The following is an 18156-nucleotide window of genomic DNA, read 5'->3' as shown; positions in this document are numbered from 1 at the left end:
AGGCATGATTTAATATAGAGAAGCCTGAATAATCCATAAAAATACTCTTAGAGTTAATAAGTAAATTAAGAAACGTTGCAGGATGTAAGATGTATACTCTAAAATCAGTTGTAATTTGATATATTAGCAATGAACAATTCAAAAAATAATTAAAATTATTTTTTACAAACATATAAAAAAGTACATGCTTAAGAGAAAATTTAACCAAAGAGATACAAAACTTGCACACTTTAAAGTATAAAATATGGTTAAAAGAAATTAAAGAAGACCTAAATAAATGGAAAACCTTTCATGCTTATAGATTAGAAGCTTTAATATTGTTAAGATGTCAATACTACCCAAAGTGTTTTACAAATTTAATGTAATCCCTATCAAAATCCCAATAACATTTGCAGAATTAAAAAAAAAAACAACCACATCCCAAAATGTATATGGAAACTCAAGTTACCCAAAATAGCCAGAATACCTTTCTCATCCAGTCCCTAACCCCCTGAAAATCTGGGCATGAAATAAAAAAGGTTTGCAAAAATTTAAATTTTAATTAGACAAATTAAAAAATTATTTTTAATATACCAAATTTTATATAAAATTAGGTAAAAACATTAAAATGTAATGATTATCTTGTTATGAGTGTTTTTTATTTTCTTCATTCTATTTTACATTTTTTAAAAAAATATTTTTTATTGATTTTTTACAGAGAGGAAGAGAGAGGGGTAGAGAGTTAGAAAAATTGATGAGAGAATATCATGTATCAGCTGCCTCTTGCACACCCCCTACTGGGGATGTGTCTGCAACCAAGGTACATGCCCTTGACCGGAATCGAACCTGGGACATTTCAGTCTGCAGGCCAATGCTCTATCCACTGAGCCAAACTGGTTTCGGCCTATTTTACATTTTAAATTTATTTTATAATGAGTATATATTCCTTTTACAAAGTAATTCTAAGTGATTGACTTTTTGAACATAAGAAAGTAATTATATTTTATTTTAATTACAAATGTATGGAACAATGTCACTGGAAGGTATGAGGAGAACAGTGCTGACTTAAGGAACTTTGGAAATGAGTGGAGTCTGTAAGCCTAAAAGCAAAGAAATTATACATGAACACTATAGTCTAATTGATAAAGTTGTTTTCCACAGGTATAGGGTAATATAGTATATATAAGCTAAACATGTACTTCTGTATATGTATCCTGGAATTGATTAATTGAGTAAATGGATGGCTTATGGTGAGAGACATGTTTCTCACTGTTGGAGTAGGATGTTAGAGATAAATTCAGGAAGGCAGGTTGAATACTGCATTTGGATTTTTAATGGTCCTTTATTAATGGATTAAAATGGAACATACCAGCAAAATCTCATGTTTAGTTTAATATAGATACAGATTATTCTGTATAAAAGAAAATTTATAGATACGTGTTATACATAGATTACCACACACACACACACACACACACACACACACATTCTTTCTCTGTCAGCTGAGAGGGTTTAGAAGTAATGAAGTTTCAGTAGTAACAAGCACATCTAGCACCCAGGTGATAGTTTCCAATAACATTCTCCAATAAATGGAACTATGGCTCCTAGAAGAAAAAGTGAGCCAAGAAATAAACAAATTATCCTGGGGCATCTTGTCCTGGGAGAAAGTGAGAAAATTATTTTTAAAACAAACAAACAAACAAACAAACAAAAATAATGGTGGTATGTCAAAAGGCCTTGAAAGTCAATCTGAAGGAGTACCCAATGATCAAACCTGAAACATTTGAGTTAAAAAAATAAATAAAGTAGCCGAAACCGGTTTGGCTCAGTGGTAGAGCGTCAGTCTGCAGACTGAAAGGTCCCAGGTTCGATTCCGGTCAAGGGCATGTACCTTGGTTGCGGGCACATCCCCAGTAGGGGGTGTGCAAGAGGCAGCTGGTCGATGTTTCTCTCTGATCGATGTTTCTAGCTCTCTATCTCTCTCCCTTCCTCTCTGTAAAAAATCAATAAAATATATATTTATAAATAAATAAATAAATAAATAAAGTAGTATGAGACTATCATCAAAAGTCTAAATAAATATTCAGAGTCTATACTAATATAAATACATTATTAAATGAATAAGTGAGCGGGGGGGAAATCTCTTCTGCAGAATTCCTAACAAATTATGTAGATAATTCAAGAAGGTGGAACATACCTTTCCTCCTAAGTGTAGGTTGCATGTAGTGACTCCCTTCCAAAGAGTACAGTATTGAAACATGGGAAAAGAGCCACTTCACAGTGAATAAAAGTGATCTCAAAGTAGATGATCAAGGTCAACATCGACAGTGAAAAGTCATGTTAATAATAGGTATGCTTGATATGATGTGAAAAAATGGCAACTTATCTCTGTGATCTTCCTTTCGAAAATCTGTAACTCCAGTTGAATAATGGTGGAAATATCAGACAAATCCCAATTGAGCAACATTTTACAAAATATCTGACCAGTACTCCTCAAACCTATCAAGATCACCAGAAACAAGGAATGTTTGAGAAACTAAGATGAACCTAAGGAAACGTGATGACTAAATGTAATGTGGTATCCTAGGTGGAAAACTGGGATAGAAAAAAGACATTAGGTAAAAACTAAGAAAATCTAAATAAAGTATGGATTTATGTTAATAATAATGTGCCAATATTGTTTCATTAATTGTAACAAATATACCATACCAACTTAAGATGTGAAAAGTAGGGAAAACTTGGTGTGGGGTACCAGTATATAGGAATTCTCCATACTGTCTTTGCTATTTTTCTGCATATTTAAAACTATTTTAAAATAAAAGGTTTATTTAGAAATAAGTCAAAGAGGCTGAAGCCATCTAGATATTGGAATAATCCAGAAATGGAAGAAGAGGTGTAAATGAATACCTCCATGAGGAATGTATGAGGGCAGTTCATCAGTATAAGCCTATGTGGAAGGAATCTTGATTTAGGCAGCAAAATCAAAGTTACAAACACACACACTTATACATATTTGAAATTCAATTCATATTCCTCAAATAAGGAAACTGATGTTTCAGTCTGTCCCCAGTACTAAAACACTCTTTCCCAGATTCTTTGGAAACTTATAAAAATATATATAACATAATAACTCAGAAGATCATTTACTTCATGTAATGAAACCCAAAGTGTCATATAAACCAAAGCACAAACTTTTTTCTGCTTCAGAAGGATCATTCTAAAATATTATATATGGAATACACACACACACACACACACACACACAGGGTAGGGCAAAAGTAAATCTACATTTATTCATATGAAAAATGATACAATCACCTAATAAAAGAGTAACATGATAATTGACCACACCTTTGTGACACCCACCAGCCAATCAGGAGTGAGTATGCAAATTAAACAAACAAAGATGTCGGGTTAATTTGCATACACAGGTGCTGAGTGGCTGGGGATGGGGCAGGATGCTTGCATCATCACCATGGTGATGGTGTTCTGCACCACCCCAGCCACTCCGGGCCTCTGGGCAGCATGGGAAGGCAGAAAGGTGGCTCTGAGCCAGAGTGGAAAGGTGGCTCCAGCCAGAGCAAAGTGGTGCCAGCAGCCAAGGGAACGAAGACCCATTCTTACACAAATCTTCATTCATGCATTGGGCCACTAGTAATTAATAAATAATAATACAATTTTGTGACTCACAACTGTAAACCTACTTTTACCCCATGATATTAGAGGACTGGTGCCTGAAAATTTGTGCTTCAGTGAGAGTCTTCCTCCTCCCGCAGCTGCTGAGATTGCCTTCTCCTCCTGCGCTGCTGCCTCTCCCGAGCAGCCGGCCCTCACAGCCACTGTGGCTGCTGGCCCTCAGCCCTTGCAGCCACTGTGGCTTTGTCTGGAAGGACATCTGGAAGGACATCCAGAAGATGACTGGTCTAATTAACATATTACCCTTTTATTAGTATAGATAGTTTGCCATTGCATCTTACATTTCACTCTGAGTTTCAGTTTCCCTCTTCCACTTTAACTACCATTGTGAATGACACAGGGTAGGAAAAATTACCAAGAGAAATAGGCAGTCAGAGTAGCCCTATAACCTTAAACCACAAATCAGAGTCTTTTGACCTCAGACATCCCCTCCTATTTTCTCTTCCCAAGCTCTTAGCACTTTGTGACAATCAGCTGCAGATCTTGTAGTCTGAGTCCTTTCCCCGTCTATAGCACTAAGAAATAAAATGAATATTAAATGTACCTAGATTTTATGACAACAAAGGTGTGCAGTCTACTACTGAGCTGCTGTTTATTACACTAGGAAATGGAAGATAGAAGTCTTTCTGTTTTGTACTTTTTTTTTTTTTAATATATGTGTTCTTATTGATTTTAGAGAGAGAGAGGGAGAGGGATAGAAACATTGATGAGATAGAAATATCATCCATCAGCTACCTCCTGCACGTCTCCTACTGGAGATTGAGCCCGGACCTGGAATCGAACCAGTGACCTCTTGGTTCATGGGTCAGTGCTCAACCACGGAGCCACACTGGCCAGGCAAAGATAGAAATATTCAACATGACTTCATTTAGAATAACTTTAATCCCAAACCATGCAACTTCAGTGAGAAGTAGCAAAGTCCATTAGAAAATTATTAGTTTTGTGGGTTTTTAAAATATTGATTTTAAAATATTGATTTAAAATTTATTGATGTCAGAGAGGAAGAGAGAGGGAGAGACAGAAACATCAATGATGAGAGAGAATCATTGATCTGCTACCTCCTGCACCCCCTAACCCCCCCCCACACACACACCTAGCCCACAACCTGGGCATGTGCCCCCATGACCTCTTGATTCATAGGTCTATGCTCAACCACTGAGCTTTGCTGGCCGAGCCAAAATTGTTAGTTTTGAAAGGAAGTTTTGAAGGTCTTCTAATTCAAAGTTCTACCTGATGCGTAAAGCTATTCATGAACTTTTCTATCGAATGGGCTTATTTTTAAAAAAATACATTTTATTGATTTTTTACAGAGAGAAAGGGGGAGAGATAGAGAGCTTGAAATATTGATGAGAGAGAAACATGGACCAGCTGCCTCTTGCACACCCCCTACTGGGGATGTGCTCCCAACCAAGGTCCAAGGTACATGCCCTTGACCGGAATCGAACCCGGGACCTTTCAGTCCGCAGACCGATGCTCTACTACTGAGCCAAACCGGTTTCAGCATGAATGGGCTTATGTTTAAACAGTTCCAGTGAGGAGGGTTAGATTCAATTAATTGCTAGAAAGCTCCTAATAACAAAACATCTAACTTCTGGTAAATTCTGATTGATCTGCCCGCTCAAGCTACCCAAATAAATGTCCCCCTTCATCTATCTGATAATTATTTGAAGAAAATATCCACAACCCTTTAGATCAGTATTCGGCAAACCGTGGCTCGCGAGCCACATATGGCTCTTTGGCCCCTTGAGTGTGGCTCTTCCACAAAATACCACGGCCTGGGTGAATCTATTTTGAAGAAGCGGCATTAGAAGAAGTTTAAGTTTAAAAAAGTTGGCTTTCAAAAGAAATTTCAATTATTGTACTGTTGATATTTGGCTCTGTTGACTAATGAGTTTGCCGACCACTGCTTTAGACTACAGCATTCATGATCCTTTTCATAATTTTTTTCTGTTTTTGATTGTTTTGTTAATCCTCACCTGAGGATATTTTTTCATTGATTTTTAGAGAGTAGAAGGGAAGGAAGCAATATAGAAACATTGATGTGAGAGAGACACGTTGATTGGTTGCCTTCCACATGAACCCCGACCACAGCCGGGGATCAAGCAGACAACCAAAGTGCGACGTGCCCTTCACCAAAACTGAACCTGGGACCTTTCAGTCGGAGGGTGGACACTCTCTCCACTGAGCCAAACTGGCTAGGGCTCTGTATCTATTTGTAAATGAGTTACCATCTTTTTTAAAAAAAATATATATATATTTTATTGATATTTTACAGAGAGGAAGGGAGAGAGATGGAGAGCTAGAAACGTTGATGAGAGAGAAACATTGACCAGCTGCCTCTTGCACACCCCCCCCCACCGGGGATGTGCCTGCAACCAAGGTACATGCCCTTGACCGGAATCGAACCCGGGACCTTTCAGTCCACAGACCGACGCTCTACCACTGAGCCAAACCATTTTCGGCTGAGTTACCATCTTGATCACTTCCCAGGGTCCTTGTATCCATATTGATTATGAACTCTGCAATGATACAAATCTCCCAACACAAATGATCAAGTACAAAATAAAACTTGATGAAGGACTTCCTTGTTGTGGGCACCATGCCTCTACCAGTATTAATGGAACCTAAGATTTCATTCATTACGTGTGGTGTGTGTGCATTTTAAACTCACATGGTTGGCTCATGTTAAAGTGAGAGTAAATTAAAACCACCGGGTCTTCTTTACATATGCTATTTTTAAAGCCACATAACCACTTACATTTGGCAAATGAATGTCTGATCCAAATACAGGACTCCACATTTGATTCTATTCCATTTAATCCTGCTAGATTTCGCTATTCTTTTTTTTTCTTCTGTAGCCTACTAAGGACTTTTGGGATCTTGCTAGTGCCATCTAGAGCATTTATTCGACCCTCTAATATTATATTATTTGTAATGGAATGGGCAAGCTATTGTGTTTTCATGCCAGTCATTGAAAAAGAACTTTGATGGGATTGAACCGAGGTTGGAAACCTCTTGCCCACAGCTTTGAACACTGTCAATTCAAATTACGAACCCATCTACTGTCCTGCCATTATCCACTAGCTCCTAATATTTCTCTTTTTCTTCTCAAGGGCATTTTGAGAAACTGCCAAATGCCATAGTGAGGTACACAATATTTATTGCCTTCTGAGGTCTCTGGAAGGCAGCTCAACAAACAGGCAGGCATCTCCAGAGCAGCTGAAGCACAAGTGGCCCATGTGACTGCCAATTTGGAGACATACCACATGTATTAGGCCACTGTGGACAGATGTATTGAAGGGCAGTTTGAAATGTTAGCCACAACTGAAAAGTCAGAAAGGCAAAGCCCAAATTGTAGTTATTAATGGTGACAGAACTGATTCTAACATGCATTTTTATGCAACCTGTTCCAGGATAAGTAGCAGCAGAGTTTATTCACATAACAAAAGCTAATCTGTCTCAACAACACCCAGAAAGCCTGCTAGAATATACTTTCTTATAAAACTGCTATGCCGGAACCGGTTTGGCTCAGTGGACAGAGTGTTGGCCTGCGGACTGGAAGGTCCTGGGTTCGATTCCGGTCAAGGGAATGTACCTTGGTGTGGGCACAAATCTAGTGGGGGCTATTCAGGAGACAGCTAGCTGGTCGATGTTTCTCTCTCATCGATGTTTCTAGCTCTCTATCCCTCTCCCTCCCTCTCTGTAAAAAATCAATAAAATATATTTAAAAAAGAAAACAAAACTGCTATGACAGATAGACTAGTGCCACTTAACAGACACAGGAGCAATAGTGAACTGTTTATAAGTGCACACCCTGAAATGTCAGAAGTGAGTTCATATTTTGACTCTGCCGCTTAATAGCAGTGTGACCATGGAAAATTACTAAATCTCTTTTAGCTTATTTCCTTATATGTAAACTGGGGAAGATAGCAATAGTACTATCTTATAGAGTTGTTATTAAAATTGAACATAAGCATGAATATATTAGCTATTATTATCTCAATCTAACAGAAATTAATTTGCCTTATGAAATCTACGTTAGGGCTGAGTGATCATCTTTTACTTTCTTTCATGCTGAACAATTCTTTTAATAATAAATTATGGACTCTTTTCTGAAATTGCCTTAAATTTGCTAATCTAAACATTGGGCCAAGAAGTTCTGAAGTTGGATTTTGAAAATACTCTTAGGGAGCCCAAATCTGTGCTCAGATACCTCAGATACCATACTATTTGTAATGGAATGTGACCAGTTGAGCTGGAGCTACATGCCTCAATATGTATCCATTTGATAAATAATGTTGCCCATGTATGTCAGGGCAAAGAACTCCTTTTTTGAGGGCGGGTTGCCCATACTTTAAAAATAATGTGTGTGTATGTGTGTGTGTGTGTGTGTGTGTGTATGCATATATCTATACTAGAGGCCCAGTGCACAGATTTGTGCACCCGTGGGGTCTCTGCGGGGATCAGTGGATCTCTGTGCCGCTGCAGCCTAGCCTTATCTGGCAGCTCATTGGGCTCCAGCCCGCTTTCTGTGTCAATCCAAACAGCCGAAGTAGTGTGCAAAGGGACAGGCGACCGGGGAGGAACTGAGCCTGGGCTGGGCGCCGCTCTGCTCCAGCTCATCCCGCCCCACTGTGCCTGCTGCAGCTACCACTCAGGCACACAGGGGGAGTGTCCACGGGAGAAGCTCATGCTGCTGAAGCTGTGCTCACCGTCCTTGAGCCGGTGTCTGGCGCCTGTCTGTCAGCTGAGTGACGCTCCCTGTGCTGAGCATCTGCTCCTTGGTGGTCAGTGCACGTCACAGCTAGGGGTCAACCAGTCGAACAGTCGACTGGTCACTTAGGCACATCTATAATAATAAAAGCGTAATATGCTAATTAGACCAGACAGCTGAATGCCCTTCCAGACGTCCTTCTGGACATCCTTCTGGACAACCTTCCAGATGAAGCCTACATTGTGAGGGCAGAGGCAAGTCACTTTGGCTGCGAGGGCTAAGCCCCTTGCACAAATTTCGTGCATCGGGCCTCTAGTATGTACATCCGGGTAATGATGTCACAGAGCAACACCTAGCTTCCTCTCCCTAGTGACAACTAGCCTCCTTGTAGTTTCTTCAGCCCAGGAACATGACTTGTTTTATAGCCAGGTGCATACATTTCACACTTTAACCAAATGTCTGTGAAGCGTTTTCCTGTGCCTCATCTCATTTGATCCTTACAGGAGTCCTGGAGTAAGTAGATAGGAACTAGGTGGAATCCTATTTTCTTTTCATTAAAACAGAGATTTAGAAAGTTTAGAAACTTGAGCCGACTGAAAAGAAGTAAGAAATGATGGACCTTAAAAATGACTTCAGGTTTTCTCACTGGGCAGAATATACTCAAACACTGCTGCAGTTAAATATTTTACCCTTTGTTCTTCCTGCATGATCTACAGTAATAATCTGCTTCTTGACTTCAGACTGATGTCTTCCAAATCATGCTTAGTCTTTCTATTTTGTTTTGTTTTGTTTTGTTAATATTCACCCAAGGATTTTCCCCCTCTAGTGATTGTTGGAGAGTGGAAGGGAGGGGAAGAGACACAGAGAGAGAAACATTGATGTGAGAGAGATTGATTGTTCGCCTCCTGAATGCACTGTGACTGGGGCCGGGGATTGAACCTGCAACCCAAGTACGTGCCGTTGACCAGGAATTGAACCCATAATCCTTTGGTCCACAAGCTGATGCTCTAACTACTGAGCAACCAGAGCTCTTCTTTCTATTTTTAAGAAATTGCTTTCCCTCTAGGTCTCCTAACAGACTTCCAGAAAGATAGTGGCATTAAAACAGGTCCCAAATTCTTCCCACAAATCAACAGAAGTGACCACAGGAAAATGAGCAACACATGTACAACGTGGGCCTCAGAAACCTCAATTTCTGTGAATCATGATGTTGACAGGGCCATACTGAAGCAAATCACCAATCAGAAGTTTTGTGATCTCCTGACAAACCAAGAAAATCTTGGCAGAAAACCTCTAATATCATCTAGTTTAAAAAAGCAAGGACTGTGTCTATGACATTTTTTGTTCTTAATCTCATCACCTTTTTCAGCCAGTGCCCCTCCCCTCTGACAGCTGTCCATCTGTTTTCTGCATCCATGATTCTGTTTCTATTTTATTTTGTTCATTAGATTCTATTATACATATAAGTGAAATCATATGGTATTTGTCTTTCTCTGACTGGCTTATTTCACTTAGTATATAGTACTCTCTAAAATGCCATTTTTGTCAAAGATTTTATATATATACTAGTGGCCCGGTGCAAAAAATTCGTGCACAGGGTGTGTGTCCTTCAGCCCAGCCTGCACCCACTCCAATCTGGGGGATGTCCCACAGGGATAGGGCCTAAACTGGCAGTTGGACATCTCTCTCACTATCCAGGACCTCTGGTTCCTAACCACTTACCTGCTTGCCTGCCTGATCGCCCCAACCACTCTCCCTGCTGGCCTGCTCACCCCACTTGCCCCTCACCGCCGGCCTGATTGCCCCTAACTGCCCTCCCCTCTTGGCCTGATTGCCCTAATTGCCTCTGCCTCGGCCCCCGCCACCATGGCTTTGTCTGGAAGGATGTCCCAAAGGTCTCCTGGTCTAATTAGCATGTTACCCTTTTATTAGTATAGATATAGGTAAGAACTGGAGGTAGAGGCAATCAGTGAAAAAGACTGGCATGAGAACTTCTCATAAGTTGAGAGAAGCCCGGTTAACTTCCATTTTATATAAGTCTTCAAGTCTATCTTTTAAAGAAAATAATGCCAAATTAGAAATATCGCCGAAACTGGTTTGGCTCAGTGGGTAGAGCGTTGGCCTGTGGACTGAAAGGTCCCAGGTTCGATTCTGGTCAAGGGCATGTACCTTGGTTGCGGGCACATCTCCAGTGGTGGGTGTGCAAGAGGCAGCTGATCAATGATTCTCTCTCATCCTTGTTTCTAACTCTCTATCCCTCTCTTCCCTTCTGTAAAAAAATCAATAAAATATATATTTTTTAAAAGAAATATCAAAATTGCTACAGAGTTTTAAAAATTTCCATTTATTAAATTAAGCTATATGAAGAGCATTTTCCACCACCTTAATCTGGCTCTGTGTCTGGAGCAATCAATTCATTTGAGGATAACGTCAAGATCCTAAATTTGAGCCCTTTTGTGAATGTGAGATACAGGCCACATGGCTCTCCTGACACTTTAAACCCCACCCCTGAGCGAGGCCCTGACAGAATGACTCCATTTGCTCCTATTTAGACACTTCACATCAACAGAAGTCGGCGCAGGCTGATCACTCTCAGAGGACAAGTCAGTGTCTTTAATCGTGGCTTTTCAACCAACATGGTGGTCCCCACCCTCGAAGAGTCCTCTTAAATGAGCCAGCAGGGTTTGTTTTAATGTTGTATATCCAATACCCCATCTCCCCACCACACATACACATAATTGGTGAGAATATATGTATTAACCATGTACCTGAAGTAGAGGCCAAAGAGCACTTGAGAAAAGGCATCTTTTAAAAAAAAATTATTTTATCATTTGCCTGTTCTTTTTTTATTAATTTGTTTATTGATTAAGGTATCACATATTTGTCCTCAACCCCCCATTCCAATTCCCCACCTCCCACCCCCGCTCATACCCCCACCCCCCTATTGTCCTTGACCACTGGTTAGGCTCATATGTGTGCACATAAGTCCTTTGGTTGATCTCTCCCTTTTATCCCCACCCTCCCTTTGAGGTCCAACAGTCTGACCCATGGCTCCTTATCTGGGTTTCTTCTTGTTGTTTTTTCAACATCATTTTTTTAAAATCCTCACCCAAGGTTAATTTTCCATTTTTTTTTTTTTTTTTTTTTTTTTTTTAGAGAGAGGGAAAGACAGGGAGAAATATCGATGTGAGAGAAACATCAAACCTCCTGCACTAGCCCTGGAGCCTGCAACCGAGGTACGTACCTTTGACCGAAATCAAACCCAGGAACCTTCAGTCTGCAGGCTGACGCTCTATCCACTGAGCCACACCAGCTAGGGAGAAAAAGCCATCTTGAGATGAACTCCTGCTGGGGTTGCCCACGACAGACCTACCGACCGTGGCTCCCACCCCACCACCTCATCCTGCTGATCACAGTGCCAGGATATAAACTTAGACCTTCCAGCAGCCCAGTGTCAGCTCAGGGAGGGGGTGAGCAGCAGTAAACAGGGAATGTCTAGAAGCTGTGCCCCACTCTTCCTGCGGGGGGAAGGGACGGCAGGTCAGGATGTACTCTTCTTGATTCCTTGTTGCATAAATGGATACATTGTGAATTGACTAGAGATAAATAAAACCCCAAACCAAAACAGAGCCTGGAAAAACAACTTGCAAAATAATAGGAAAAAAAAAAAAAAAAAAAAAAAGCTACCTCGTGTAAGGCACAGAGGAAGGACAAAGAGTTCAAAGTGATTTTTCAAAGAGGAAATGCAGTTATAAATAAAAACAAACTAGAAAGCAAAAGAAATAGAAATACAGTAGACTTCATGACCTGAATCTTTTCGAGGAGGAAACAAAATGTATTAAAAATCAGACAAACATTTTGCAAGAGGAATTGAGGCATTCTGTGGTCCTTGAATGTGTGAAAGAAATGTACCTGTAAACCTTCTGAGCCAGGCCTCCTACAACTCGTTTTTCCTGCTGCTGCTGATTAATTGCTATTTTCTATGCCACTGGCTTATTTTAGAATTTATTTCCCTGTAAAATCACCCATGCCATGCATTAAAAGTCTCATTTCCATGGCAGACCTTGTCTTTATAATGATCTCCAACACCCAGCATCATACAGCAGTGAAATAACAAATCAGATTTTCTAACTTGGTTTGCTGAGGAACGCTGATAGGCGCAATGTGATGAGTGCGTTTACAATGAAAAAGGTGTCCTTTACTCAAATCAGTTTGGGAAGTGCCGAATGAAACAAAGTTAAATAGCTTTTATTGTTTAAAAAAAACAACACCTGGTCAATATTTACCGCGCCAGGGCCCTTGAAGAGGGGCTGTAATACAGGCGTGTTGCAAACTTATTTGATCATCTCCAGGAGGAATGTGTTTTCAAAAATGCAATTTTGAATCGCTGTAGCAAACCCCGTCTGGTGAAAATGAAAACCAAGACAAGAATGCCCCTGCCACTTTTATTACTTGGACGGTTCTAGAAGTGTTTACCCCATGCAGTCAGAAACTATATTACATTTTGAAAATGTTTAGAAACACATATTATTCTAACTTAGCGTTGATATGACTGCTTGCTTACTCGGAAAAACTCAGGGATTAAATGAATATCTCAGAAATGAGTAGATTTCAATAAATTGCCAATTTAAAATTATTTTATGAAAGTATTCTTACCCTATGTAGAAAAAATGCCCATATAGGTAACAAATTGAATAAGAGCTTCCAGTTGCATTATTTTTTTCGTGTGTGTGTATGTGTGTGTGTGTGTGTGTGAGAGAGAGAGAGAGAGACAGAGAGAGAGAGAGACCTGGGAATACATTTATCATAGATTATACAGGACTTTAATAAATAAAAATCCCCTAAAGGACATAAAAATATATTTTTTAAATGAGGCAAAATATGTTACTGGAAAGCACTGCAATTCTGTAATTCTCACTATTATATCAACCTCAGAGAGTCCCAACCAAATTCCCAACTTATTCTTGGGGGAAAAGAATCAACTGCAAAGCTCATGTGGTACAAATAAACGTCAGAATCATCCGAAAAGTGTAAAAATAGCCCAGCCGGTGTGGGTCAGTGGTTGAGCATCGACCCATGAACCAGGTCATGGTTGGATTCTCGGGCAGGGCACATGCCCAGGTTGTGGGCTCCATCCCAGTAGGGGGCATGCAGGAGGCAGCTTCTCTTGTCGCTGATGTTTCTCTCTCTCCCTCTCCCTTCCTCTCTGAAATCAAGAAAAGCGTATTTTTACCAAAACTGTGGAAAATCAAAAGAAAAGATCAATAGGAGGATATGTCCTAACAGATATGAAGTCATAATTCTAACTCAATAACTGCAGGCTATTATACTGAAGCTACAATGCTCCGTGTACTAAAGAGAATTAAAAATCCAAAATGAAGTGTGTGTGTGTGTGTGTGTGTGTATATATATATATATATATATATATATATATATATGATATTTCAAATGGGCGGTGCTCAAAAGATAAATACTAGCTAACAACTGGCTAATCTTTTGGGAAAGAAAAAAAATTAAATCTCTAAACCCATATATCAAAATCATTGCAGAAGAGAAAAGTATTTTTTTTTTTAGTAAAACCATTAACATTGGAGAAATATAGGATAAGGTTTATATAATCTCGGGATGGAGCAATGCCACTAAACATTATCCCAGGACCAGAAGGCAAAAAGGAAACCGTGTGTCCATTTTTTATTTTTTTTTATTTTTTTTTTAGTCATTTTAATGCTTTTTTCCCTGTGCATAAGAGAAATAACTGATAGAGTCAAAAGATACAGTATCCTTTACACATCGCAGTTAAAAGTAATGCAAACATCACATGACATTTTCAGTGAAAGTTACATTTCCAATTACAAATCAAAATGTGTATTATTAGGGTCTCTGTAGGAGAGAAGCTTGAGAAGAAAAATCTTAGGTCAAAAGCACTTTTCCTGGCATAACTACACTGATCCTTCAGGCTGCACAAAGATTAAGGTCATATACAGTCAATCAGCAAATGTTGACACAATTTCACACAGTTAAGTTTTCTGTACAATTAAATGTATACTTAGAAATACCAGGATAAACATTTCTACTATATTTTAACTCAACTCGCCTAGCCAACATTTTCACTGAGTAGTTGATCAAAGATGCTGTAAGATTCTACAAAATTGTTACATACCTAACTCCAGAAATACGTATAGTCTTTCTCACTGGGGTTACACATAGTATGCTCAGAAATTCTGTTGTAACATCTCTAGGTGTACAGTTCCAATTGTGCTTACTGTACTGTATACAAATATAGCCAAAAAAATCAAAGAATGATATAAACCTTACAGCATTTTGCTAGCAAAAATACATGCCAAAGTCACAATAAGCAATATTGTACCACAAATTAGAGAGCTTCAGATAATTTGCTTCTGGTTTTAATATTTCCCATTCTACATTAAATTACTATCATAGGCTAATGTTTAAAATGCAAACAAATTGGACATCTGTAGAACAAAACTTGTTCACCCGACTGTGAAGTTTGATACCTGTTTCCAAAAATCACAATAAATGCAGAATAAAGAGAAGTGTCTGCATGCAACACTTTTTTTTGAGAAAAAACAGTAAAACAGTATTGATTCCCACCATTCAAAACAGACAAGGGAGGAAATGGAAGGAGAGAGGGAGGGGGGAGGGAGGGAGAGATGGAGGGAGGAGGGAGAAGAGAGGAGAGGAAGGAAGGAGGCAGGCACAGGACTCCACCTTAAAATCTAGCATTAGATTTAGAACTAGACAGGTCGAAAAGAATCAAAAGGAAAGTAAAGCATGATCTGTGTGTGTTTAAAGATTTCAGAGCCATTATCAAAAATAAGATACATTTTTCCAAGGTACAGAAATGTGATTAGGATGGCTGCGAGCCCAGCAGCCGCTCAATGGCTGCATTGATGTCGCCTCCAGTTGCTATCAGAGCCTGCAAGTTAGCTTCGCGGTTTAAGAAGCCCATGGCGTTGAGCTGTTCCAGTTGCTGCTGAAATCGGACTTCTGGGATTGGCAGCTGAGCAGCGTTTGCCCCAGCCAGAGCCTGCACCATCTGCTGAATGAACTGCTGGCTGGGTCCGGAATCGGAGGTGGGGCTCGTGGTTTCACTGGGAGCCGAGCTAGGCACGGTGGCCCCGGGGGTGCTGCCAGAACCAGTGGAGCCAGGAGGACCCGCGGGGCCGGTGGGTCCTAGGGGCCCGATCGGCCCGATGGGGGTGAACGGCACAATGGGGCCGATGGGACCTATGGGTGTGACCGGGCCTACGGGGCCTATAGCGGTTCCCAGCACCCCCACCCCCACACCTGGAGTGAAGCTGGGAATGAGGCCAGGCGCCTCGGAGGCTAATGTCTGCAGCCCCTGCTGGATCTGCATGAGCGCCTGCATGGCTCTGGGGTTGGTCATGGCTGACAGCGTGTCCGGGCTCTGCATCTGCTGCAGGAAAGAGGGGACCTGCGGACGAACCTGCTCCTGCAGCTGCGGGTTCCCGGAGAACACGGGGTTGTTGAGCATCATCTGCGCGGCCAGATCCGGATTCTGGGTCAGCGACTGCATCATGCTTCGCATGTAGGGCGCCGACAGCATGTTCTGGATGAGCTGGGGGTTCTCGGTGATCTGCTGCAGGAGGCTCTGCATGCCCGGGGTGCTGAACACGCTGGCCACATAGTTGGCCGCGGCCATGGTGTTCCCGGGGTTGTTGGCGCTGCCGCTGGAGCCGCTGCCGCTGCTCGAGGTGGTGCCGGTGGTCGCCGAGCTGTGGGTCGCCGACGGCGGCGCCCACGGGTTGGGCAGCGGATCGCGATTCTCCGTGCGGGAAGGCTGCGAGCCTTCGCCGGTGGAGGCGGTGCTCCCCACGGAGGCGAACGGATTGCCCCCGAACTGCTCCTGGGCCGCGTTCAGCATGGGCTCCTGAATGTCAGTGTACATGCGCCGTAGGGCATTGTAGCCCCCCGGGATGCTCTCGAGGTTGCTGAGGGCCAGGTCTTGATTTCTCATCATCTCCTGCATCATGGCCGGATTGCGGGCGATCTCCAGGGTCTGCCTCATGATGTCCGGGTTGTTGAGCAGGTGGCTGATCTCGGGGTTTCTCTGGATCAGCTGCTGCATCTGCGGGTTGGCCATGATGAGCTGCCGCATCAGGTCGGGATTGGAAAGCATGCTCTGAACAAAGGGATTTTCCATGATCTGGAGCATCATCTCCGGGCTGGACAGGAGCTGCTGCTGCATCTGGTTCTGGAGCTCCGTGAAGCTGGTGGAGGTCAAGCCCAGGCTGCTGAGGCTCGCGAGTCCTCCCAGGCCCCCCAGCCCGAACGGGTTGCTATTTGTGGAGATAGGTGTGGAGTTACTCCTGGGAGTCGACGCGGTGGTGGTAGTCGTGGTGGTGCCCGCCGTGGTGCTGGGCTGCGTGGTCTGGCCCTGGGGCCGGTTCTGGCTCTTGATGACCAGGTGCACGGTCAGCCCGTCGTGGATGCCGTGCTGGCTCAGGGTGTCTTGATCTTTGAGGATCTTGCCGGCGAAGATGAGCACGAGCTGATCCGTCTGCGATTTGAAGCGTTTCGAGATCGCCTCCTTGAACTGCTGCACCGAGCTGTTCTCGGGCACCGCGAACTCCTCCTTCTCTTTGGGGGTCTTCACGGTGACTTTGATGATCTTGGGCTCGGCGGCCGGGGGCGAGGCGGAGCCGGGGGCCGCAGCCGCCGGGCCGCGGGAGGGGCGCGGGGGGCCGCTGCTCTCGCCGTTCTCAGCCATGGCGGCCGCGGTGACGCAGGCAGACAGGGAAGGCGCGGGCGGCCGGGCGAGAGAGAGAGAGAGAGAGAGCGATCGAGCGAGCGAGCGAGCGAGGGAAGGAGGAGAAAGGAGGCGCCGCCGCGGCAGGCTGGGCCGGGGAGCGCGGAGCGCGGTACCTCGCGGAGGAAGGCTGCGGGCCGGGCTCCTCCGCCGGGGAGATGGCTCCGGGTAGGCCGCGGGCCGGGATCTCAGCTCAGGGCTCAGGGCTCCGGGCCTCCGCCGCCACCGCCGCCGCCACCGCCGTGTGATCCCGCCGCGCGCGCTCCCAGCAGCTCCCGCAGCCGCTCCGCCCGCCCCGCCCCGCCCCCGCCCCTCCCCCTCCGCTGACGCGGCGCCAGGCCCCGAATGATAGCTGCGACTCGATCAAAATGAAAAACTTCTGGAACGAACAGACCCGGGGCGAGGGAGAGCAGCGGAGAGGGAAATAAACAAAGAGAGGAGAGAAAAGCGAGAGAAGGAGGGAGGGAGGGGGGAGAGGGGGAGGGAGGGAGTGGGGAGAGGGAGCCTGCTTCTGTAGAGGACATTAAAAGACCAATGGGGGGAGGGATCGCGCGCGCACACACACACACACACACACACACACACACACACACGCACACACACGCATGCACACACACGCACACGCACGCACACACACACGCACACACGCGCATTTGAAGTCTCCAGGCAGTGAAAGGATGAAAGAAAGCCTGGATCTCACTGACCCCATGTGAAAGACAAAAGAATACAACATAAAGAACTCTGACAAAGCAAAAAAGGAGCAGATTAACACCCCGAGAGGGGACCGGGAGAAGACCGAGCAGAAGCTCCTATTGTACAAAAAGAAGCGCAAATGGCCAATGGGCATCCGAAAGGATGATTAAGCCCAGCGGCAACCGAAAACCCAGCTGAAAACACTGAGCACCCCCCTCTGCCTTATCACACAGGCAGAAATGAAAGATGATAGACCTTCCAGAGAGCCGAGAAAATGCACTCT

The 18156-nt window shown here is 43.2% G+C and overlaps 1 protein-coding gene across 1 annotated transcript; it reads right to left on the bottom strand.

Annotated features, from left to right (window-relative positions):
* Positions 1-14069: 14069 nt before the first annotated feature.
* Positions 14070-17476, bottom strand: UBQLN2 (ubiquilin 2). Its single transcript, XM_084870555.1, has one exon. It carries the CDS (start codon positions 17139-17141, stop codon positions 15258-15260), a length of 1884 nt encoding a protein of 627 aa, XP_084726681.1. The 5' UTR covers positions 17142-17476; the 3' UTR covers positions 14070-15257.
* Positions 17477-18156: the final 680 nt, after the last annotated feature.

Source organism: Pipistrellus hanaki (genome assembly GCF_964339955.1).
Source record: "Pipistrellus hanaki genome assembly, chromosome: X".
In the NCBI taxonomy this organism is placed as follows: Eukaryota; Metazoa; Chordata; class Mammalia; order Chiroptera; family Vespertilionidae; genus Pipistrellus; species Pipistrellus hanaki.
Note: the sequence above shows the minus strand (reverse complement) of the source record. Positions and strands in the feature narration are given on the sequence as shown.

Coding starts and splice junctions, on each gene's coding strand:
- UBQLN2 (XM_084870555.1), bottom strand. CDS start 17,141: ATGGCTGAGAACGGCGAGAGCAGCGGCCCCCCGCGCCCCTCCCGCGGC.